Genomic DNA, 25,755 nt, shown 5'->3' with positions numbered 1-25,755 from the left:
TATATTTTAATAAAGCAAGGTATTGATTTTCAATCATCCATTTTACAGAGATTATTTCATTATATTTATAAACATTACACCTAAATTGTTTATATGTTGATAGATTATCAATTATCAAATAAAATAAATATTTGTTTCTGAACACTTTCCAAAACAACCTTTCATTATTACTTATGTTATTCTTGGTTTTACTTTTATTTCTTGTTATTGTTTTTTTAACTCTAATTTTTTGCTTTATTTTTAATATATGGTTATTATTATTATTATTATTATTATTATTATTATTATTATTATTATTATTATTATTATTATTATTATTATTATTATTATTATTATTATTATTATTATTATTACTATTACTATTACTATTACTATTATTACAATTATTCATTTTATATCTTAATATCACATTATTGTGGTTGAAAAATAACGATTTTTTTTTTTTTTTTAATTTAAAAAAGAAAAATAAAAATAAAAAAAAAAAAAAAAAAAAAAAAAAATAAAATAAAAAAAAATAAATTAAAATAAAATAAAATAAAATAAAATAAAATAAAATAAAAATATTTATAACCTAATGTTTGTGGATATTTAATTTATTGAATTTTATTTAAAGAAATTTTTGAGAAATTATATTTTGAAATTCCAAATTTAAAGATTGAAGTGACAAATTTCTTGATTTGTTTGGCAAAAGCAAGGATTCAGGCCATACCTTCTTCATGGACACCTAATTCTTGTGAGTCGATATCGGCTGGGTGAGGAATAGGACTTTATCATTTGGTGATTATCAACAATTTATTTTCAAAAATGGTTGAATTCATTGTATGCAAATGAAATTTCAAACAAAGCAAAGAAGATAGTTAATTTAGCTTATTTATGAATTGTTGATTTTTTTTGAAATTTTTTTAAAAAAATTAAATAAATTAAAATAAACTTTTTTTTTTTTTTTTTTTTTTTTTTTTTTTTTTAATATTGGACTAACAAGATTGATATATGTCCATCTGTGTTAATACGAGTTTTTATTTAGTATTTGTTTATAGGCTTATCATTTAGCTGAAGGCAGATTCATTATAGATAATATCATATCAATGAACGAATTAATCAACTATTGTAATGATAAAAGAATTAACGGAATAAAATAAACACTAATTTGTTTAAAAGTATTAGGATATTAAAAAAAATATAGAGATTCCAAACATGGCTTATTAATACAGAATAAGAGTCGAACCCTTGATCTTAAAGGAGTATTATTGAAAAAATAATTGTCGAGTCAGAGGATCGAACTCTGGACCTTAGGATTATGAGACCTACGCTCTACCAACTGAGCCAACCCGACATGTTGATGTTGTTTAGTTGAAATCTGCTCGAGTTCAATTTTTTTATTATATAAAAGTGATTGAAAAGCGTGGCTCTACCAATGAAGGTTTTTGTACAATTTAAATTCTTTAAAAAAAAAAAAAAAAATTTCTTGTGGAAAAAAAAATAAAAATAAAAATTGCTTTTTCAATTTTACTGTGAATATTTTTTTGCATTATTATTATTATATTATGGCTCTATAAATATAAATTGATAACTAAGCGAAACATTCTTGAGAACGTAAATAAATCAAATCAAATCAAACATTTCGAAAAAGAAGAAGTTTTTTGATCTGATATTATTGAAGTTTAAAAATATCTTTTTTAAAAAAAAAAAAAAAATTAACCGTTTATTTTGATTGTTTTTTCTATTTATTAACGTAAATTTTTCAATCCCAGTATTATTTGTTTATAATAAAGCGACACATACTTCCACGGAAAATTTTTTTGTTTAATTTGACTGGTAATTGTCAAAAATTGTATAAAAAAAAAAAACAAAAAAAACAAAAAATAAAAAAAAAAATTAAAAAAAATTAAAAAATTAAAAAAAAAAAGATTGAATTTTTAAAAGGTTTGGATTTGAGCCTGGCTTCATACGATTTCTTTTACACTAACAAATTATTTTTATTTTTATTTTTATTTTTTCGCCCTACACATACATTTTTAAAAATAATTTTTTTTTTTTTTTTTTTTTTTTTTTTTTTTTTTTTTTTCTTTATTTATTTTTATTTTCCCAAACTAAACTTTATAATAATCGGATTATTACTATAAATATTTTTTAATATTAAAAAAAAAAAAGGTACGCTAATTATTTTAATTGTGACACTATAATCTTTTTATTTTTTTTTAATTTTTTATTTTTTTTCTTTTTTGTTTTCCTTTTCTCCTCACATTTTTATTTTTATAATAAATATTAAAGTAATATAATAATTGTAAAAAAAATAAAAAAAAAATAAAAATAAAAATAAATAAATAATAATAAAAAAAACAAAAAAAATAAAAATAAAAATAAATAAATAAACCCCACTTTTTCACACACTAAACACACATATACCCTTTTTTATCTTTTTTAATATATTTTATTGTTTTTTTGTTTATTGGTTTATTTGTGTACATGAAAAAAATTCCTTACCACAATATGTAAATATGTATATATATGCTTTTTTTTTTTGTTTATTTTTTGATGACAATTAAATATTATTATTTAATTTTTTTTTTTATTTTTTTTTTTTTTTTATTTTTTTTTTTTATTTTTTATTATTTTTGTAATTGTAATAATATTTATAATAAAAATTAAATATAAATATAAATCATAATAGTTTTTTTCTTAAAATTGTCTTTAATACTTTTTTTTTTTTTATTTTTTTAAAAATAAAACTAAATAATCAAAAAGGACCAACTCATTCTTTTAAAGTAATCATTGCACCCCCACATTTATTATTTTACAAATCTTTATCAATCTTTTTTTTTTGAAAATTTTTACTTTTCCACTCTGATATTTTTATTATTGTAACAATCGGAATAATTTAAAAGAAAAATATAAAAATTATTTTTATTTATAAGAAAAAAAAAAAATAATTAAAAAATAAATAAATAAATAAAAATAAAAATAAAAATAAATAAAAATAAATAAATAAAAATAATATTATAAAAAAAAAAATAAAAATCTATGAGTTTTTTTTTTCATTTATAATTTTTTTTTATTTTTTTTTTTTTATTATCATCTAATCAAATGAAATAAATAAATAAATAAAAAAAAATTATACAAAAAAAAAAAAAAGAAAAAAAAAAAACTAAGCGGGTAGTTATTTAATTTTGTCCATTTGCATTTTTAAAAAAGTAAAAAAAAAAACAGTCGACTGCAACAGAAAAAAAGATATTTTTTTTTTTTTTTTTTTATTTTAAAATAATTTTTATTTTTTTATTTTTAATTTATTTTTTTTATTTTTTTTTTTTTAAAAGAAAAACACAACGAAACCCAACTAACTTATTTAACTTTTTATTTTCTTCCTTTTTATTTTCCAAAAGAATTTATTTAAATATCTAATATAATATCCAGATTTCTATAAATAGGAAGTTGTTTACCAAATTAAAAAAAAGGTAGGTAATTTTTTTTTATTATCCATAATTCTTCAAAATAAATAGAAATTATAATAATTAAAAAACAATATGAATTCACTTTAATTTTAAAAAAAAATTAAATTAATATTTATATATATATAAAAAAAAAAAATAATAAAAAAATAAAAAATAAATATTAATTTTACAAATTTTCACATATTAAAAAAAAAAAGTAAAATAATAATAATAAATAATAATAAATAATATTTAAAAAGAGAAAAGGGAAAATAAATAAAAGAATAAAACTATGGTAACAGCAAACCCATTACATGAAGATGTAGGATTATTTTTAGTTCAATGTTTATTAATTATATTTATATCAAGATGTGTAACATGGTTATTTGCCAAGATTCAACAACCACCAGTGATAGCAGAGATTATATCTGGTATATTGTTAGGACCAACGGCGTTAGGTAAAATACCAGGATTTTCATCACATTTATTTACAGATGCATCATTAAAGATTTTAAATGTATTTGCACAAATTGGGTTGGTATTTTTTATGTTTATCATTGGGTTGGAATTAGATCCAACTTTATTTAAAGGACAAATTAAGACATCATTATTGATTTCAGCAGCATCGATTGCAATTCCATTTGGGTTGGGTATTGCAGCATCGGTTTACTTGGCAGAGATTCAAAATACCGTATGGAGTTATTCATTGGGTATTTTCATTGGTGTGGCATTGTGCATTACAGCATTCCCAGTGTTGGCACGTATTCTCACCGCAAGAAAGTTATTAGCAACAAAGATTGGTATTCTTGCAATTGCATGCGCTGCTATCAATGATATTTGCGGTTGGATTCTATTGGGTGTGTCTGTGTCATTGGCAGGCTCTGCAGGATCATTGGATGCCCTATGGACATTGTTGGCATCGGCAGTATTTGTGGTGATTTTGATTGTGGTGGTCAGACCGGTGCTATTGAGAGTTGTGGGTAGAATTTGGAAATTGGATTCTCACGGACATGCACCACACCCATCCAATATCATCATGTCGGGTACGGTTTTCCTTTTATTCCTTTGTTCATTAGCAACTGAATGGATTGGTATTCATGCAATGTTTGGCGCATTTACATTGGGAGCAGTCATACCAAAGACACATGGTTTCAATCAAGCAATTACTGAAAAGATTGAAGATTTGGTTTTAGTATTCCTTTTACCATTGTATTTTGTTATCTCTGGTTTAAGAACTGACCTTACCACATTGAATACCGGTGAATCTTGGTTAGGTGTATTGGTAATCATTAGTTGTGCATGTGCTGGTAAAATTTTCGGTGCAGGTATTATGGCAAAGATTTTAGGTTCAAGTACACGTGACTCCTTCTATATTGGTGTTTTAATGAATACAAGAGGTTTAGTAGAATTGATTGTATTGAATTTAGGATTAGATTTTAAAATCATTGAAAAAAATGTGTTTGGTATTATGGTGTTAATGGCAGTTTTCACAACAATCTTAACAAGTCCAATCATTTCATTATTCAATAAGAAACCAAAGAAGGCCATACCAGGTGAACAAACTGTTGTACTTTGTACCAGTAGTTTAGATATTGGTCCATCATTAGTTGATTTAGGTTATTGTATTGGTAACAAAGTTCAAGCAACAGGTTTCACTCGTAGAAAATTGAAAAAGATTTATTTATTAGCATTGGCAGAGGTGAATGATAGACCATCAGATTTCATAAGTCAAATTCGTAAAGATATGTCAAAGGAGGCTTTCACACATCTTTCAGCACAAAGTCAACATTTGAAAATGAAAATCTCAATCAAATCAATCGTATCCGATAATGATAATCTTTCCAAAGATGTTTTGGAATTCTCAGAGAGTAGAGGTGCAGGTTTAATAATCATTGGTGAAGGTAGTAGACAAGGACATGGTAGAGGCGGTAATCTAAGTAGTGATGTTGTATATAGTTTAATTAAAAATTCAAATTCTCATGTTGGTTTATTCACTGATAAATCAGGTTCAAGAGGTGGTTATCATCGTTTCAAGAGAATACTTTTAGCTTATAATGCTCAAAGAAATCCAAATGATCAAGAAGCATTAAACATTGCAAATACAATGGCTTCTTCAAATAATACAAAAATAACAATCATTGTTTTCGATAATGAATTATATTGGGAACAACAAAAGAAACTTAAATCATCTACTCAAGATTCAAAATTATTAATTCATAGTCAACCAATTGCTGATAGTGATATTAATAATAATAACAATAATAACAATAATAATAATAATAATAATAATAATGAATTAATATCTAGTGGTCAAAATAATTCAATTTTAACTCATAGACATCATATAAGCGCAGATAATACTTTAGCTCAAAGTGAAATTACACCAACAACTCATTTAGATATTAATAATATTCATTCAATGCAACCAACTCCAATGATTGGTGAAAATCAATTACCAATTAATACACCAAGCTCAGCCACTGGTGCCGATTCAATCAATAGTGGTTCAATTGCAACAAGTTCAAATCAAAACAATGTTGTTGGATTTAAAAAGTTTGAAACTCATTTAGAGTCTGTAATCAATGGAAAGAACAGATCATCAATTAATGTAATCTATAAACCACAACGTTCAAGATTAAAGGTTTTATTAAGTGAATGTTCAAATTATGATCTTTTAATTGTACCATTTGAACCAACTAAACAAAATATCAACTCTTTCCCATCTTTCCATGTACCAGGTATTGACATTATGAAGAAATCTTTATCAATGGTTCATTTACCAGGTTATAAAAAGAATCCTTCCACTAACTCTCCATTACCTGAAAGAGATATTGAGCATCTTGAAGAGTTTGATGATCATCCACATATTAAAAATGGTAGTACAAATAATCTATCTGCTTCTGCCCATCGTGGTGGTTCGTTCAGTAAATCTGGTAACCATGGTAGCTCTGGTAATCTTAACAATAGTGGTAGTGCTAATCCATTGGGTAAAGCTGGCGAAATCACTGATGGTCATGTAGAAGTTGAAATGGATAATCTTCGTTCTAGTGATGATTCTGATCAGAATCTTGATGATGAACCTTATTGGTCAAAATGTCCAATCTCTTCTTTGGTAATTCACCATAAAGATACTATCCCACAGGTTATTAGCGAATTAAATAATAAGAAGAATGCTGAAGAAAATGATACCAATAAAAATAGTAATAATAGTAATAATGATAATAACAATGATATTAACAATAATAATATCATTTTACCAGACGATACTCCATACGAAGTTGATCCATCTGATCTTAAAATTAGTCAAACGATTGTTTAAATAAAAAAAAAAAAAAAAAAAAAAATAATATTTATAACTGTATATTTTAAAAAATGATTTTGTTTTATTAATTTATTTATACAAAATGGTTTTCTTTTTTTTTTTTTTTAATTTTTTTTTTTTTACTTTTTTTTTTTATTTTTTTTTTGTTTTAAAGATATTTGTTAACATTAAAACTGGTGCAATATTTCTGTTTCTGATTACCACCAGTAAAATAAATAAAAAACAGGGAAATTAATATTAAAAATAATTAAAAAAAAAAAAATAATTATTTACAACAAATAAATTAATTTCTATCAAAAAAAAAAAAAAAAAATAAAAATAAAATAAAATAAAAAAAAGAAAATTTAAATAATTTAAATTATTTGTTTAGAAAATTATTTGTTATTAATTTTTTTTTTATTTTTTTTTTATTTATTTTTTTTATTTTTTTATTTTATCTTTTTATAATTTATTATTAAAGACTATTTAAATAAAGATTTAATATTTTCACTTGTTGAAGAATCAATAAAATCAGATGGAATTGAGTCAGAATTATCTTTAATTGATTTATCAATTGATGATTGAGAGAGTAAAAGTTTACAAATTTCAAATTGATCACAAACTACTGCATAATGAAGTGGTGTCATTCCTTCACCATCTTGAACATTTACATTTGAACCATTTTCAATTAAGAGTTTTGCAATTTCAAAATAACCTCTATCACATGCCCATATTAAAGCTGTTCTACCATCTTCATCAACTTCATTAATTATATTTTTATCATTTTCAATTTCTTTTTTAACTCTTTCAATATCATTAACACTAACCCAATATCCTAAATCTTGTTTACTGGAAATAATTATTTAAAAAAATTAATTAATTAATTAAAAAAAACATTATTATTAAATTAATTTAAATTATTATTATAAATTAAATTAAATTAAATACATACGTATTCTTTTCTAATTTTTCTAAAGTTTCATCATCTACTAATGAAAATTTACTTAAAACTGGACCCATCCATTTTGATTTTGGTTTTTCAATTTCACCACCATTTTCTTCTTCTAATTTTTTTAATTCTTCTTTTTCTTCTTTTTCTTTCTTTTCCAATTCTTTAAATTCTTCATCATTTAAAAAAACACTTTGTGTTGCTCGTTCAACTTTTATATTACTATCCCATCCAGGTGATAATGCATTTACTAAACTTATATAACTATTCATTGCAACAATTTTTTCAACACCTTTTAATGAATTCCAACTATTCCTATAATTTTTTTTAAAAAATAATAATAATAATAATAATTAAAATTAGTTAAAATTAAATTAAAATTGAAAAAAAAAAAAAACTAATTGAAAAATATATTTTATTTTACCATTTCGATTTACCTATATAGTCATAGAATGGTGGTGCTTTTGTATTACAATCTCCAATTGTGGCTTGTTTATAGTTACAATATAAATATAATTGTTCTTCATTCTTAATATTACTTAACTTTCCAGAGTTATTTGTTATATAATCTACCGCTAATTTAAATTTGTTTTCGATTTGTGCATCTGTCATTTTTAATAGTTTTTTATTTATTTAATTATTAAACTGAAATTAAAAATAAAATAAAAATTTAAAAAAAAAAAAAAATGAAAAAAAAAAAAAAAAAAAAAAAAATTATTGTGTGGAATTAAAATAATGCAAGCAAACAATTTTTTTTTTTTTTTTTTAATTTCCAGTTTTAACTTGGAAGAAAAAGAAGAAAACAAAATATAAAACAATTTAAAAAAAGTTTACCAAGTTAGTAAAAAAAAAAAAAAAAAAAAAAAAAAAATGGATAAATTATTTTGAAGATATATAGTTTATTTTTTTTGAAGATTTTGATTTTTTGCAAACTCTATTTTGACAAATTACATCTACTGACTTCCGTATAATAATATGAAAACATCCTATTCTTTCTTTAACTGAACTCTCTATTTCTTCTTCTTCTTGAATTGGTTGACATTTTAAATCAAAGTGACCTTCATCTTCTTAATCTCTATCAGGATTCATGATATATTAGTGAACAAATACAGAGATGATTACACCACATAACTACATCAATAACAGTTGTACTACAACAATTACAACAACAACAACAACAACAGCAATGAATAAAGGTGGTACATTATTTGAAGCCTTAGTAATAAAAAAACAATAAATAAATAAATAGAAATAACAAGTTTATTTATAATAGATTTTTTATTGACAATGTGAAAATATTATTTTTATTATTTTTTTAATTGGAATATACAGAGTGTTTTTTTTTTTTATTTTTTTATTTTTTTTTCTTTTATTTATAAGATAAAATGTCAAAATCATCGTTATCATATTCAACTAATACAGGTTCAGAGTCTGATTGATTTGTTGAGATAGTATCGAATGAAATGTTACTTGAATTTCTTACTCCAAGATTGTGGGTATTTGTATTTGCTTTACTGGATCCATTTGAGCTGTTGGTATCAAAGAAATCTGATAAAACAGGTGTTACATTATTAGTTGGTGTAGTTTGATATAAAAAATGATGAGTAACACTTCCACCAACACTACTATTAATATTATTGCCATTACTACTTACACCATATCCGCTATTATTACTTTCATTATCATCATTATTAGTATTATTATTATTATTATTATTATTATTATTAGTAGAGTTTGAATTATTACTATCATTGTTATTATTATTATTAGTAGTTGTAGTATTACTATTGTTATTATTATTATTGGTATCATTATTGCTATTGACATTATTATTATTATTTATATTGGTAGTATTAATATCATTTTCACCACTTGTACTGCTATTATTTTCATCATCTATATGACCACTATCATCATCATCATCATCAGAATTTTCATCATCTGGAATGATTGGTAAATTTCTTTTCAAGATATAGTTTCCTCTTTTTGTTTCTAAGGAATCAATGATCATATTTTCAATAACGGCAACTTCTTTCTTTGAGTTTAACAAACTATCACCATTAAATGGGGATCTAATTAATACAGGTGTGAATATTAATGAAATACTGTGGGTATCCATTTTTGAACAATTTACAAAATCAACTAAAAAGTCAATAATGTAGTGTAATACCCTTCTATGAAGTATTGGAATACCAGATTCTATAATTTTCCATGCATTATCTGGTGCTTCAATGATCTCTTGACTATTTATAAATAATTTAAACAATTTAAAAATATTAGAGAGTGAGAGGGTAATTAGTAAATAGAGTAGCATTGAATAATAAAAAAAAGTAGAATCAAAACTTACTAAATAGCATAACTTATTAATGGATTTGGTAAATCACCAATCCAATTTTTAAATAAACTTGCGATTAAATAAACATCAGTAATATTTTCTAAAGTACCAGTTTGATCTAGTTTTTGTTTCTCTTGTTGAATATTGAAATGAGATGGAAGTGAAACAAAAACACCATCCATTTTGAATGACTCCAATTTCAATAGAGCTTGAACAAATTGAGTCAATATTAATGGGACCTCTAATTCAACACCATTGCCTTTCTTTTTTGAATTATCATTCTCTATTAATACTTCCAACTCTACACCAAATATTGAATTTGTATTAATAATTGGTAAACCAATACCCGATTTTGATAATTGATTGGAGTTGCTAGTTGATGTGTTAGAGGAGGTTGTCGAATTACCATCCTTTGTTAGTAATGATGAAGTTGAGGATTTAAGATTTGTTGTTGCTTTATTGAAAAAACCAAAAATATTCTCTTTCAATGATTGTTGTCTTCCCATTGGATTAACTGGTGGACTTGATGATTGATTTATAGATGTTGGGGGAACTTGAGCTTGCTGTTGTTGCTGTTGTTGTTGTGGTGGTATTTGTTGTTGTTCAGAGATTGGTTGGGGTGATGGTATTTCAATTGGCTGTGAGGCACCATTGCTAATGATTGTGGAACCTGATTGTGAAGTAATTGTATTGGTAATTGAGCCGGATGCACTCATTGGACTTGCATAATTTAATGCATTAGTTGATGAAGATGAGGATGAATTTTGATTATGTTGATCAACAAATGGTTTATGATCATTGTATGCCTCGAAAATGAATGGTAATAATACTTTCTTTGGATTACTATTATTCATAATGTAATTTTGTAAATCAACCTCTGGATCAATAATATCAACGAAACCTTTGGTACTATCAATTTCGCATTGTAGTGCTTGTGGAATATCTTTCATAAAGCCAATATAATTTCTAATGTTACTCTTCATGATTTCTAATCTTGTCAATTCAAATTGTTGAAATTCTCTTAGATTTTCTGATAATCTATTTTGATAAACACCACTGATGAATTCATTAGTCTCATTTATTTGCTCCTTATATTCATCCTCTGCTTTAATTGAAGCCAATTTAGTCTTTTCGAGTTTTTTCTCCAATGTTTCAACTTTACCTGATTTTGTATCATTTCCTTCTTCAATTAATTCTAATTTTGCTTGTTCCATCTCTCTACATAATTTTTCATATTTTTGATTTGATTTCTTAACATTTTCAATTGAATCTTTTAAATCATTTTTTAATTTTTTACCATCTTCTAATAACTATTAATTAAAAATATATATATACATACAAAGATTAATATAAATATTTAATATTTTATATGTGTTATTAAATTAATAAAAAAAAAAAAAAAAAAAATATTACCCTCTTTCTTGATTTCTCCATATCTTTAATTGCTTCATTAAGTGGATGATAAAGATTAGTTGTAATATTTTGAGAGAATGATCTGTGAATTGTTGATTCTGCATCATTAATTTTATTTAAAAGTGAAACACCTTTTTGGAATGTACTATTAATTTTTTATTTAATATTAATATTATTAAAGATTTGTTAAATTTTTTTTTTTTTTTTTTTTTTTTTTTTTTTTTTTTTTTTTTTTCAAGGAATTTTTAAAAATACATACTCATGGTCGTCTTTAACTTTAAATTTTGAAAACATATTTGAAATATTTTTTGAATATTTTTCTTCTTCAGATGCTCTTTTTTTAAAAAAGTCTAATAATTCTTTACATTGGTCAATTGCAATTTCACTTCTTCTTACCAAAGCTTCATATCCATCAGACATATCATTTTCAAATGATAAAGGCTTAGATGAATCAATAGTATTATTGCTATTGCTGTTGTTGTTGGTGGAATCATTTGAAAGGCCTCCAAGATTTGGTGGTGATGCAATTGATGATGATGATGAGAATAAAAGATTGGTTCCTGTGTTTACAAGATTCTTGAGAAATGATGATCCATTATTTGAATTTTCATCGTTCATTGCTGGTGATATATTATTACCATCAATTGGACCCAAATTGTTATTAGGGATAACCATTATATTTGGATCTTGATTTTCAACATTCATTTTATTTATTGTTGTTGTAATATTTGTGACTTGGTTTTTAATTTTAATTTAATAATTTTTTTTTTTTTTTTTTTTTTTTTTTTTTTTTTTTTTTTAAAAAAAATATTAGAAGAAAAAGTATATAGAATTAATTTATTGTATAATAAAAAATATATAATGAAAAGCAAAAAAAAATTTTTTTTAATATAATAAAAAAAATAAAAAATAAAAAATTTATTTATTAAAAAAAATTAATTTTTTTTTTATTTTTTTTTTATTTTTTTTTATTTTTTTTTTTTTAAAAGGTGGTCTTTCCTTTAATTATTTTTTTTTTTTTTTGATTTAATTTAATTTTAATTTTCTTTTTTGAAATTAATAAAAAAAATAAATTCTTTGAATGATTTGATTAATGAAAAAATAATTATGACAGTTTATCATTATTAACTGATAATAAAGATAAATTTTTTCAATATTTGATTCCTTAGGGGGTTTTTAAGTTAATTATTAAAATTTAAAATTTTAAATTTATATAATATTTTTTTTTTCCTTTTATAAAAAAAACTCATATTAGATAATTTGTACTCAAAATGAGTATATATTGTTAATATTTTATTTATTTTATTTAATTAATTTTAATGAAAAAAAAAATTGGAAAAAAAAAAATTTCATTTTTTTTTTTTTTATTTTTTATTTTTTTATTTTTTTTTTTTCAATAGTCTGACCAAATAATTAGAAATACAAATAATAATAAAACAATATGAACAAATGTAAAAAAAATAAAAAGAGCATAAATAAAAAGAGTAGTTCAGGTGTTGTCAATAATAATAGTAGTAATAATAATAATAATAATAATAACAACAATAATAAATCTACCACTTTACAAGCCACAGTAACCAGAATATCGATTGAAGATGATATACCACAACAAAGACAACTACCACAACCATTATCACAACAAGAACAACAACAACGACTACAACATCAAAAACAACTACTACAACATCAACATCAACAATTACAACAAAAACTACAACAACAAAAACTACAACAACAACAAAAGTTAGCACAAGAAGTACAACAACTTCAGCAACCAATCGATGACTTAACACTTGATGAAATTACAGAAGCATTAGAAGAACATTTGAATGAAATTTTAATACCAGCTGATACTTTACAACTTGAACAAAGATTTGAAAATTTATTGTTAAACTATAAAGAATTAGTATGTTTTTATTTTATACTATTAATATTAATTTAATATATATAAAACTAACACAAATTCATATATATATATTATAGTTTAAAGAGAATATTCTTAATAAATATCAATTAGAGGGTACTAGAGAAAGATATAATATATTATTTAGAGGATTACAACAAAAGAATATGGATTTAGTTGAAGAATCTAAAAGAGTATCTGATGAAGAAGAAAGAAAAAGAGACTTGTTAGCAAATAAATTTAATGAATCAATTAAAGATATTTCAAATAGATTAGAAGAATTTAATGATCAAAGAGAGAAATATTCACAACATGTTGAATTGTATGTGTATTTTAACTATTATATTTAATTTTCTTTTTTTTTTACTCATCTCATATTAATATTATTATTATTATTATTATTATTATTATTATTATTATTATTATTATTATTATTATTATTATTATTATTATTATTATTATTATTATTATTATTATTATTATTATTATTATTATTATTATTATTATTATTATTATTATTATTATTGATAGATTACAAAATAAATTAAAAGAATATACAGAACAATATGAAAGTAGAGAAAAACAATTTTCTAATATTTTAAGAAGTAAAGATTTTAAAATTGGTCAACTTATTGAGAATGTAATATTAAAAAAAAAAAAAAAAAAAAAAAAAAAAAAAATTCTTTACATATTAATTTGAATTACTATTATTATTTTATTATTATTATTATTTTATATATAATTTAGAATCAAGAATTAAATGAAGCAATAAAAAAGAGTGATTTAAAATCATCAACAATGTATGAAAGAACAAGCACATATTCAAAGACAATTACAACATTAACAGGCTTTTGTGCATCAATTTCAAGAGAAAGAGATAACCTTTTAAAAGAGAGAGAAACTCTTTTAAAAGAAAGAGATCAAACTAAAAATGAATTGGATAGTTTGAAATTATGTCAGCAATTTGAATCTGGAATGATGAAAACTGCTGCAAACAATATTCATTCAATGGACGATGAATATGATGAACCTTTTGCAAATCAAAATATAACTAACAATAATAATAATGATAATAATAACAATAACCCCAATAATTATCTTAATAACAGTCATAATAATAGTAATAGTAATAATAATCTTAATAATAATAATAAAAAGAAAAATAATAATAATAATAATAATAATAATAATAATAATAATAATAATAATAATAATAATAATAATAAAAACAACAATAATACTGATAAAGGAAATAATAAAAGTAGTTGTTTATTTGATGTCGATTAAAAATAATAATAAAAAAAGAAAAGAAAAGACAAACAAATATAAAAACAGTTTTTTTTTTTTAATTTGTAACTGGTGACCAGTAATTATTAATTTATTTGATTTGGTTTTTTTTTTTTTTTTTTTTTTCACAGAGTGATTATAATTTAAACTTTTTCTACTGAAGAAAAACTTTTTTTTTAAGCAGATAAACCAATTGAATTATCTTTTGATGTTAATGGTGATTTTTTTGAATGAATTGGTGAGGTTGGAGCGGAAGAGGAAGTATGTGGTGTTGGTGGTGATTGAATGTCATTATTATTATTATTATTATCAACACTCTCTTGATAGGATTCATTAAGAATTGAATCATCATTACTACCATCTGAAAGTGTTGGAGAAGTTAATAGTTTTTTCTCCCAATTCATTGGAATTCTTTTGGAGAATCTTTGTAAGAATGAATGAATATTATTTTCAGTTTGGTCAGACCATAATTTAACTTTTGATTTGATTTGATTGATTTTCTCTTCGAATTGTAGTGATTTCTCTTTTAAAACGCCAACATTCATTTGTTTACCAGTGTAACCTCTGGAGAGGTTTCTCATTACATAACTGTCATAATCTTTTACAATTCGTAGGATTATGTCAGATGTTGAGATACCATCAGTTCGTTTAATAGTTCTAAATTTACCTTGATCCTTTACAAATTGATAAATATCATTACCATCTTTATCCAAACATAAATCTTCCCCATGTGAAACGTAGTCTATATTGTGTTGATCAATAAACTCTTGTGTTACTACCCATGGTGCATTCTCTACAACTTCATCAACCCATCTACAATGTCTCAATGATTCTGCTCTTTCTTCACCATTCATAACTGTTTTACCTTTTAATTTATGTGTAATTTCATCATTACATACTTTTTTTTTTTTTTTTTTGTTTGAAAAAAAAAAAAAAAAAAATTAGTATGAAGTGTATATATGTATATTTTTTTTATATTGATATATAAGTATATATATATACCTCCAACTATAAGATAAGTATTTTTGAATAAAGATTTTGCTTGTTGAAGTGATCTTGCATGACCAAAATGAAATAAATCATAAATACCATCAGCATATACACGAACTAATCTATCATCATCCTCTGTATGACTATTTTGATTTCTATTGGTGGATTTATTTTCTATTTTTTCTGCTTTAATTTCATTTGAAGATGATGATGTTCCTGGTAATAATGATTCAGTTCTTTTTTTAGATGTATCTATAAAAGATAGTGGCATTGGTGGTAATTCTAAATCATCTGTGGTGGTTGAAGTTGTAGTTGTGGTTGAAGTTGTAGTTGTGGTTGAAGTTGTATTTTTTGGTGAATTACTAATTCTATCTAATGATTTTCTGTGTTTCTTATTGTTTTTAAATATCCTATTATTATTATTATTAAGTGGTGATGATGGAGGTGATGCTATATTTGACTTTTTATTACTATTACTATTATTAATATTGGGACTACTTCCATCTAAGGATTTTCTTTTCTTTAAATTATTTCTCTCCATTTTTTATTTTTATTTTTTTTCCTTTGAAAATATATTAAAACTTTAATAATGAGAAAACAAAAAATAAAAAAAAAAAAATAAAAAAATATATAAAATCTAAACAAAACTAAGGAAAAAAAAAAAAAAAAAAACTAATTTAATATATTGTCAAAAAAAAAAAAAAAAAAAAAAAAGATATTGTGATAGTGTTTGTGTGACCAAAAATAAAAAAAAAAAAAATTAAAATTAAAAAAAAAAAAAAAAAAAAATTTAAAAAAATAAAATTAAAAAATAAAATAAAAAAAAAATTAAATTAAATTAAAATAAAATAAAAAAATATTTAAATGAAAGAAATCATTAATATCTAAATTAGGATTTTTAAAATTTGGTATCTTAAAATTGAGTCAAAGAAGTCTAATCACCATTTTTTTTTTTCTCGAAGTACGTTTTTAATGACTAATCAATATAAATAATATTTATATTTTTTTTTTTTTTTTTTTAAATTAAATTTTTTTTTTATTTTTTTATTTTTTTTTTTTTTTAATTGAACTTATTCATTTTTAATTTTTGGTTTTTTTTGTTTTTTTTTTTTTTTTTTTTAATTTTTATAAAACATACGAATAACACAAACACAAATATAAATATATACACATACATACATACACACACACATAAATAGAGAAAAAAAAAATTATAAAAGTTTAAGATGGTAAATATTTTTTTTTTTTTTTTTTTTTTAATTCATTTTCGAAAATAACATTAACATTCTTTCTTTTTTTCTTTTCAGATTATTGCAGTTAGATCACCAAGTGGTACAACAAAAATCAATGTTAGCGATACAGCTATTGTTAAAGATTTATATGTAAAAGTAAGTTTTTATAATTAATTACCTTTTTTTTTTTTTTTATTTAATTTGATTCTAACAAATTTCTCCATTTTACTTTTTTTTCCAATTTATATTAAATATATTAATTTTTCATTTTTCCCAAATAGTTAAAAGAAAATAATGTAGATATAGATGGTAAATCAATTACCAAAACACCAAGAGACCCACCATTAGAAGTTGGTGATAAATTATCATCACTTGGTATAAAGTGAGTATACTTTTTTTAAAAATTCATTAATAATAATAATATTAATAATAATTTTTAAATTAATAATAGGAGTGGAGATTTATTACATTTAGTTGGAAATAATAATAATAATAATAATGATAATAAAGCTAGTAGCGGTAGTAATAATAATAATAATAATAATAATATTAGTAAAAAAGAAATATCATATGATGAAAAATTACCAAATGGATTAACACCTAGATGTAAACATGCAGTTGGTGATAAATGTGTATTTTGTTCAGATGCACAAGGTATGAAAAGATGTGATCATCCAGAGAATGCAACATGTCCAAATTGTCAAAATAAGAAATTTAAAGGTAAAAGATTAAAATGGTTATGTAATCATCCAGCAGGTGGTAAATGTTCAAATTGTTTAAGGGTTGGAAAGAATGTATCATACAAATGTAATCATGGTTCAACCGCTACTTGTGTAAATTGTATGGATAAAGATGATGAAGATCAAGATGATAATGAAGAAGATAATAAAGATAATAAAGATAATTCAGAAATTAAAAAAAGTGGTTTTGTGCCAAAAGTTGCAATTAAAAATGAAGTTGTAAGTAGTGGTAGTGGTAGTAGTAGTAATAGTAGTTTTTTAAAAATAAAAAATGTATTATAATACTAATTATTTATTTATTTATTTATTTATTTATTTATTTATTTATTTATTTTTTTATTTTTTTAGAAAACAAAATGTTTACATGGACCAAATCAAAAATGTATAAATTGTTTACCAAAAGATGATCCAAATTCAATTGAAGTACCAAAGAGAAGATGTAAGAATCATGGTATTAATGGATCATGTGTGGAGTGTATAGAGTGGAGAGAAAGTTTAAAGATGAGATTAAAGAGTCAAGATAATCCACATGCACCAGGTGCATTGGTTGATTTTCAATCTGCCAACATTTTCCAACAATATATTGCCAATAGTAAATATGAACAACAAAGAATCGGTTTCTTATTTGGTAACTTTTTATCGGATGGTTCAGTGGTTGTTGATAGTATCTATGAGCCACCACAAGAATGTAAGGATAAACAAACTCCAACACTCTTACCAGATCCATTGGCTGATAAGATTGAATCAATGGCATCAATGTTGGGTTTGACAAGAGTTGGTTGGATCTTTTCACATCCATCAAGAAAGTATACAATGTCATCCACTGAAATCATTCAAGCAGCTTCCTATCAAAATAAGTATGGTCCAAGCTTTGTCACTTTAATCCTCTCGGTCAATAGTGATGGTCAAAGTAATATGGAGGCTTTCCAAGTATCTGATCAAGCACTTAAATTGGAGAAAACCGGAGAATTCCTCCCAACTCAACCTGATCCAACCAAATGTAAATTAAAATCACCAGTTTTTGAAGAAGGCACTGAAACTATCAATGCCGATACTCACTTTTTCATCGTTACCGTTCCATTGAAGGCAAGAGAAGATAAATCCATCTTTAACATCTCTTTCCCAGTGGAAAATAGAATACCTGTAAATACCCTCTCGGATTTGGCCTCTTATAAACTCGAGCATAAAGATGTCTCTCCTTTGAAATTCTTTTCAGATTTCCATTTCCTTATCTTTTTATTAGAGAATCAATTCCTTGACTTTCAATCGGATTTCCCAATCATTTGTGAAAATATTCGTTCAAGATCAAGTGAAAATTTAATTGGTTATTTAGAAATTATAAATTATCAAATTGGTGATATCATTGGTCATGATCAATTTAATTAAAAATTTTAATTTAAAAATAAAAATAAAAAATAAAAATAAATATAAAAATAAATATAAAAATAAAAGAAATTGTAAAAAAAAAAAAAAAAAAAAAAGATGGTATTTATTCTTCCATAAAAAAAAAAAAAAAAAAATTAGATTTAATTTTTTATTTATAGAATCCAATTAATTGAAAACGACCACTTTTCTGGAGGATATATTTGAACCTAAAACAGAATGGATTTTTTTTTTTAAAATGGGTTGGTCAATTTTTTTTGATGCAAAGATCAAGATTTTTTTTTTGTTTTATTTTCTTTTTTTTTTTTTTTTTTTGTTTTCCTTTTTTTTTTTTTGATGGGTTGGTCAATTTTTTTTGTGTAGTCCTAATAATAGTGGTTCAAATGAATTTTTTATTATTTAATTATTTTTTTTAAATTTTTTCTTTGATTTCCAAGTCTATGGGAAATAAACAATTTTTTTTTAAATTTCTTTTTAAACTTTTTTTTTTTTTAAAATAATATTATTTTTTCATTTCTATTAATATTATTATAAGTTTAAAAATGACAGATAAACCAATTAGAATAATTTCAGTACTTGATGGAGGTGGTTTAAGAGGATATTATACCGTTTGGGTATATTTTAATTTTAATATTACAAAAAAAAAAAATAAAAAATAAAAAAAAAAAAAACTAAAAAAAAAAAAATATAAAATAAAATAGTTATTAGAAAAACTTTTTGAAGAAGCAGGTTGTGATTTAATTAAGGAATCTTCATTAGTTGGTGGTACAAGTACTGGTGGTATAATTACCATCTCAAAAGCTGTTGGTAAAACAGGAAATGATGAATTATCAAATTTATATGCTGGGACTGCTGCAAAAAATATTTTTGTTGATTCAGTGAGTAATAAATTTTATTTTAATCCAATAATTAATTATTTTTTTTTTTTCTAATCACTTTTTTTTTAATTTTTTTTTTTATAATTTTATGTTTCAAAAAAAAAAATAATAATAATTATAAAAGTATTTAAAAATAATTGAAAATATAATTGAAAATGGTGAAGCATATATTTCAGATCAACTTGAAGACTATGCTATAAAAGTTTTAGTTGGCCCATCAGGAGTTATAGAAAATAATCAAAATTTCTTTGTTACTGCATGTTCACCAAAGAATGGAAATAAAGATGATGTTGCATTAGATATCCTTTCAAACTATAAACCAGTTGATAATGATAGGAAAAGCTTTATTGTTGATTCACAAAGATTTATTGTTGGTTCTGGTGATGATAAAAATCAATTATCAACCATCGAAGCAATCAGAGCAACTTCTGATATTCCAGGTGCATTTAAATTAATAACAAAGGATGATGTAACTTTTTACGATGGTGGCTTTTTGTATAATAATCCAATTTTAGTTGCATATTGAGAAGCTAGAAATCAATTCCCAAATGATAGAATTATAATACTCTCATTTGGTACAGCTGAAACTACTGATACTGATGGAATTACAAATGATCAATTAAAGGATATCAATATTCAATCAAATTTAGAATTAGAACAAATTTTAACACCACATGATGAAGCAACTAAAACTTTACTACAAAGTGGTGACCCAGCTCAGAATGTTAAACAATTCCTTGATAATTTAAAAATATGTTTGAAATTAGTAAAAAATTCTCCATCGTCACATACCCTCTATGAAAATTTCATGAAATTCTTAAAAGATAGCAAAACTCCTGATAAAAACGTTTTAGTATTTAGATTTGAAAGTAAATTAGAAAAACAAGTTGGATTTAGTGATACTAGTAAAGAAAGTTTAACAGCCTTAATGAATGGTGCAATTGATTTATCAAATTCTGAACAATTCAAAAAAACTGCGAAACTTTTAAGACAAGTAATTACTAATAATAATGGTGGAAAAGAACCATCATATATATCTGAAACTATTTGTCCACCATAAATTTAATTAAATTTTTTTTTTTTAAAAAAAAAAAAAAAAAAAAAAAAAAAAAAAAAAGAACCTTTATAAAATAATAATAAAAAATAAACTTTAAATTCTTAAAAATATATTTTATTGTAAATTATTAAATAATGTTTGGGATTTTTTTTTTTTTTCTCCTTTCACCAAACAAACATTTAACAAACTACTTTTTTTTTTCGTGTTTCGAAACAAGATGACCAAAAAACGAAATTATTGATAATTTTTTTTGTGGGTCGATTTTTTTTAGATTTTTATAATTGATTGTTTTTTTTTTAAAAAGATGATCGATCGAGATCTCATTTTACTTTTCATAATTATTTTAAAAAAAAAAGATTATTTTAAAATAATATTATTTTAATTTTGATTTTTTATTTTTTGTATAAAAATAAAAAAAAAAAAAAAATTCTTTTTTTTACTTTATTTTATTTCTCTTAATTATTAATATTTAATATTTATCCTTTTATTGTTTTATTTTTATATTGCAAATAATGACAGATAAACCAATTAGAATAGTAACTGTAATTGATGGTGGTGGTACAAGGGGTTATTATACAGTTTGGGTATGTTTATTATTAATTAAAAAAAAAAAAAGAAAAAAAAAAAAAAAAAAAAATACTAAAAAAAAAAAAAAATATAATAAAAATGAGATAGTTATTAGAAAAACTTTTTCAAGAAGTAGGTTGTGATTTAATTAATGAATCTTCATTAGTTGGTGGTACAAGTACTGGTGGTATAATTGCTATCTCAAAGGCTGTTGGAAAACTTAACAATGAAGCTTTATCAAATTTATATGTTGGTGAAGATGCAAAAAAAATATTTGTTAGTTCAGTAAGTGTTTATTAATATACATTTTTTATTTTATTTTATTTTATTTTATTTTATTTATTTTTTTTTTATCGTCAAATGACCGATCAAAAAAAATCAAGTTTAGTATACTTATAGGTTTTTTTTTTTTTTTTTTTTTTTAAATATTAAAATAGTATTTAGAAAATATTAAAAATATCTATTTAAGAGCTGAAGCATACGATTCATCTAAATTAGAAGAACTTGCAAGAACTACCTTAATTGGTAATTCTGGACCTATAGAAAATAATCAAAAATTCTTTGTTACTGCATGTTCACCAAAGAAAGAAGGAAATGAAGATGAACTTATTGTAGATATCATTTCAAACTATAAACCAGTTGATAATGATAATAAACAATTGATTATTGATTCACAAAGATTTATTGTTGGTTCAGGTGATGATAAAAATCAATTATCTGTAATCGAAGCAATTAGAGCAACTTCTGATATTCCAGGTGCATTTAAATTAATAACAAAGGATGATGTAACTTTTTACGATGGTGGATTTTTGTATAATAATCCAATTTTGATTGCATATGGTGAAGCTAGAAATCAATTCCCAAATGATAGAATTATAATACTCTCATTTGGTACAGGTGGAATTGTTGATGCTGATGGTATAACAAATGATCAATTAAAAGAAATGAATCGTCAATCAAATTCACAATTAGAACAAATTTTAACACCAATTGATGAAGCAACTAGTACTGCTTTAGAAAGTAATCTCCAATTTGTAGGTCCAATCCAAGGAATCAAGAATGGTATTGAATTTAAGAAAATGATAGATTTATCAAAGAGACTTGCCTTAAAATCACCATCAACCCATACTCTCTTTGAAAATTTCATGAACTTCAGAAGAAATAGTGAATTTTCTGATGATGACCTATTCGTTTTTAGATTTGAAAGTAAATTAGAAAAACATGTAGAATTTACTGATACAAGTAAAGAAGGTTTCACAACTTTAATGAATGGTGCTTTAGATTTAGCAAATTCCAAACATTTCAAAAAGACTGCTGAACTTTTAAGAAAAGTTATTATTAAAAATAATGGTGGAAAAGAGCCATCATACACACCTGAAACAATTGCTTTACCAAAATAATTAAAATTATCTTAAAAATTTCCAATAAAAGTGTAACATTTAGATATTTTTTTTTTAAATTTTTTTTTTTTTTTTTTTTTTTCGTTTTTGGCTTTATTTTTTTTTTTTTTTTTTTTTTTTTGAATGTAATCAAAATAAAAAAAAATGGATATTGATATGATAAACGAAAATCAAAATTATCATGAAATTATTAAGATTGCAAAATCATATAATATTAAAATAAAAGGAAATAAATCTGAAATTATAAAAAGAATTAATAAATATATTAAAGAGAAAAAAGAAAATAAATTACAAACTAAAGAAATTACATTTAAAAGTAAAATCGATGATTTACCAATTAAAGATATTGAAATTAGTGAAAGATTATTTTGGAAAATCTTTAATAACAAAGTTTTATTTAAAAAGATCTTTTCAAATTTTCATCATTCTTTTTTAAAATCCTATCATTGTATTAATGATTTATCATTTATGGTAAAGAATAATCAAATAGAGTTATTAAAAGATAAATTTTATAAAAATCAACTTTATATTGAATATAATGAATATATACAAAAACAACAACAACAACAACTAGTTTCCAGAACTACTCAAAGTGCCAATACCAAACCAATTAAAAGTCTTTATTGGTATGAATATATATTTAAAGCAATTAAAGATGATGTTAATTTTTATCAATATTTATTTTTAAATTATAATAAATACTTTTTAAATAACTATTATCAAGTTTTATTATCAGCAATTGAACATGGATGTTTAATAGCTTTAAAGATATTATTGGAGGAAGGGTATTATCAATTTGAACAAATATCATCACCATCATCATCATCATCATCATCATCATCATCATCATCATCATCAATAAATATTCAAAAAACAAATCCAACATCAAAAATAAATAATCCAGCAATTACAAAAATCCAATTACTAACTAGTGCAATTAGAAATGCTTGTATATATTCAAAATTAAAAATATATAAATATTTAACTGAAGATTATATGGTAAATACTATATATTTATCAAAAAAAGAAAAAAAAGAAATATCCAACCTATTAATTGAGTCAAAGTTTTTCAGATGTATTAGTTCAAGTGGAAAAAAAAGTACCATGAAATTTTTAAACTATTTATTTGATTCAAATGGAAAATTCAAATCAATCATTGATAGCAAACCCATTAAAACAATGTTGCAAACTGAAATCCAATGTAATTTTTTTTTTGGAAAAAAATCAATTTTAAGAATATTTTCATTATCAAATTTGATTGAATCTGTTAAACTATTTGAATTACTTTCAAATAAAAATTTTGATTGGTCAAAAATAGAATATACAAATGAACAATTAAATTCAAAATTAATATTTTTATTGGATCAAGAATTATCATTATCTTCTTCTTCTTCTTCTTCTTCTTCTTCTTCTTCTTCTTCTTCTTCTTCTTCTTCTTCTTCTTCTTCTTCTTCTTCTTCTTCTTCTTCTTCTTCTTCTTCTTCTTCTTCTTCTTCTTCTTCTTCAACGAAATCAATTAAAGATATGGTAATACAATTATTTAATAATCTTCGTTTATATGTAGGGATTCCACTATATGATTATATATTAATAAATAAGGAAGAATCACAATCCTTAAGCGTCAACATAGAACCACTCCTTTTAAAAATTTCATTAAAATTTGGGGATCATTCAATTTTTGAACAAATTCAAAAAAAAAATCCAAATTATTTAACAAATGTTTGGCCTTCGACGATACCAAATAAAATTCAATTATTTAAATTTTGTAAAAATAATAGAGAGAGAAAAGTCCAATTTATCAAAGGGATTATTCATCCCATCTCTGAACCTGGAAATTCTAATATTACTCTTTTTGTATTACGTTTATTGATTAGAAATGATGATATTGGTCTTTTAGAATTAGCAGTTGAAGAATTAGGTGGAATTTCTCAAGCCTCTTTACTTTTTAAAACTTTGACTTCCAATTCTAATGAAAATTTTAAACATTTCATCTTTGGCTGCTTCATGTCAATTTCAATGTTTGAATATTGTTTTAATAATTTTCCTTGGATATTTGATCTCGTTGAACAAGACAAAAATAGTGTAGAAATATGGTATCAATTAGGAAGAATGGATCTATTAAAAAGATTTGAACAATTTATTGGCCATGAAAAATATGATAAATTTCTATTAACAATTAAAAATAGTTTAAATTTTGTTAACTATCCAACCCTTAAACAAAGCGACCAATACCAGCTTTCAAAAATTGCCTTACATGTTGTTAATAAACCAGAAATTAATTGGAATTTTGATGAAACCATTTTACAACATTCCAAACCGATCCTCAACCAACAACACTATGAAAATATTAAACATCTAATTGAAAAAACAAAATCAACAATTAAATCCTATCAACCATTTCAATCATTACATGATCCAATTCAATTATTAAATACATGGGATATAAATTTATTAGATTGGTTATTTAGTTTTAATGATGGTGATGAAATTAAATGTGGAAGATGTATTTTAGATTTTAATACATTTTTTGCTGGTTTGATTTTAACAAATAGACTAAATGATAAAAATTGGGTTGATTGGGCATTATCATCCTCTAAATTTTCCATTACAATCTCTCCAAAAAATATTTTTAAAATCGTTGTTCCTTTATTAAAGAAAACAAGATTATCTTTAATAATTGATCAAATTTTTAATTATTATTTCTTACCAAATATTAATTCAATTAACAACAACAACAACAACAACAACAACAACAAAAACAATGACACCAACAAAGAAGAATATTTTGAAAATTTTAAACAAATTTGTTTAGTTTTGGATTTAAAATCATTTAAACATATTTATTATAATTATAGTAAATTTTTGATAATAAAGAAACAAAAATCAAATAAT

At 22.7% G+C, this 25,755-nt stretch overlaps 10 protein-coding genes, 1 non-coding gene and 1 pseudogene across 11 annotated transcripts in view; 7 read left to right on the top strand and 5 right to left on the bottom strand.

Annotated features, from left to right (window-relative positions):
• On the bottom strand, positions 1–391 carry DDB_G0290255 (hypothetical protein; the record flags this gene model as incomplete). Its single annotated transcript, XM_630760.1, has 1 exon — positions 1–391. A coding segment is annotated over one exon (391 nt), but the record flags the coding sequence as incomplete, so codon positions are not given.
• An 869-nt stretch (positions 392–1,260) lies between these two features.
• On the bottom strand, positions 1,261–1,333 carry tRNA-Met-CAU-14. The gene has a single exon. It is a non-coding gene; the product is annotated as a tRNA-Met (tRNA).
• A 2,387-nt stretch (positions 1,334–3,720) lies between these two features.
• On the top strand, positions 3,721–6,747 carry DDB_G0290253 (hypothetical protein; the record flags this gene model as incomplete). The annotated part of the gene is made up of 1 exon (XM_630759.1): positions 3,721–6,747. One exon carries the CDS (start codon positions 3,721–3,723, stop codon positions 6,745–6,747), a length of 3,027 nt encoding a protein of 1,008 aa, XP_635851.1.
• Positions 6,748–7,211: 464 nt separating this feature from the next.
• On the bottom strand, positions 7,212–8,290 carry acbd6 (ankyrin repeat-containing protein; the record flags this gene model as incomplete). Its single annotated transcript, XM_630758.1, has 3 exons — positions 7,212–7,578; positions 7,682–7,993; positions 8,103–8,290. 3 exons carry the CDS (start codon positions 8,288–8,290, stop codon positions 7,212–7,214), a joined length of 867 nt encoding a protein of 288 aa, XP_635850.1.
• A 502-nt stretch (positions 8,291–8,792) lies between these two features.
• DDB_G0290235 (hypothetical protein) lies at positions 8,793–8,915 on the top strand (the record flags this gene model as incomplete). Its single annotated transcript, XM_630757.1, has 1 exon — positions 8,793–8,915. One exon carries the CDS (start codon positions 8,793–8,795, stop codon positions 8,913–8,915), a length of 123 nt encoding a protein of 40 aa, XP_635849.1.
• Positions 8,916–9,047: 132 nt separating this feature from the next.
• Positions 9,048–12,131, bottom strand: mgp1 (RhoGAP domain-containing protein; the record flags this gene model as incomplete). The annotated part of the gene is made up of 4 exons (XM_630756.1): positions 9,048–9,921; positions 10,026–11,323; positions 11,427–11,571; positions 11,686–12,131. The coding sequence occupies 4 exons, from the start codon at positions 12,129–12,131 to the stop codon at positions 9,048–9,050; spliced, it is 2,763 nt and encodes a 920-aa protein (XP_635848.1).
• Positions 12,132–12,867: 736 nt separating this feature from the next.
• DDB_G0290231 (hypothetical protein) lies at positions 12,868–14,616 on the top strand (the record flags this gene model as incomplete). The annotated part of the gene is made up of 4 exons (XM_630755.1): positions 12,868–13,332; positions 13,410–13,651; positions 13,861–13,969; positions 14,077–14,616. 4 exons carry the CDS (start codon positions 12,868–12,870, stop codon positions 14,614–14,616), a joined length of 1,356 nt encoding a protein of 451 aa, XP_635847.1.
• Positions 14,617–14,792: 176 nt separating this feature from the next.
• Positions 14,793–16,147, bottom strand: DDB_G0290229 (cholinephosphate cytidylyltransferase; the record flags this gene model as incomplete). Its single annotated transcript, XM_630754.1, has 2 exons — positions 14,793–15,514; positions 15,619–16,147. The coding sequence occupies 2 exons, from the start codon at positions 16,145–16,147 to the stop codon at positions 14,793–14,795; spliced, it is 1,251 nt and encodes a 416-aa protein (XP_635846.1).
• Positions 16,148–16,832: 685 nt separating this feature from the next.
• Positions 16,833–18,964, top strand: npl4 (nuclear protein localization 4; the record flags this gene model as incomplete). The annotated part of the gene is made up of 5 exons (XM_630753.1): positions 16,833–16,835; positions 16,914–16,994; positions 17,120–17,220; positions 17,290–17,797; positions 17,927–18,964. 5 exons carry the CDS (start codon positions 16,833–16,835, stop codon positions 18,962–18,964), a joined length of 1,731 nt encoding a protein of 576 aa, XP_635845.1.
• Positions 18,965–19,503: 539 nt separating this feature from the next.
• Positions 19,504–20,899, top strand: DDB_G0290251 (annotated as a pseudogene; the record flags this gene model as incomplete).
• A 509-nt stretch (positions 20,900–21,408) lies between these two features.
• On the top strand, positions 21,409–22,863 carry DDB_G0290225 (patatin family protein; the record flags this gene model as incomplete). Its single annotated transcript, XM_630751.1, has 3 exons — positions 21,409–21,480; positions 21,572–21,748; positions 21,901–22,863. 3 exons carry the CDS (start codon positions 21,409–21,411, stop codon positions 22,861–22,863), a joined length of 1,212 nt encoding a protein of 403 aa, XP_635843.1.
• A 144-nt stretch (positions 22,864–23,007) lies between these two features.
• DDB_G0290249 (hypothetical protein) overlaps positions 23,008–25,755 on the top strand; it is a gene marked incomplete at both ends in the record, with an annotated part of 2,871 nt that continues 123 nt past the window's right edge. Inside the window, 2 exons of the mRNA XM_630750.1 lie at positions 23,008–23,862; positions 23,923–25,755. The exon at positions 23,923–25,755 is cut by the window's right edge and continues 123 nt beyond it. Coding sequence (XP_635842.1) covers positions 23,008–23,862; positions 23,923–25,755 — 2,688 coding nt within the window. The remainder of the gene's footprint in view (positions 23,863–23,922) is intronic.

This window comes from Dictyostelium discoideum (assembly GCF_000004695.1).
Source record: "Dictyostelium discoideum AX4 chromosome 5 chromosome, whole genome shotgun sequence".
Lineage (NCBI taxonomy): Eukaryota > Evosea > Eumycetozoa > Dictyosteliales > Dictyosteliaceae > Dictyostelium > Dictyostelium discoideum.
This window is presented reverse-complemented; position numbering and strand designations above follow the sequence as displayed.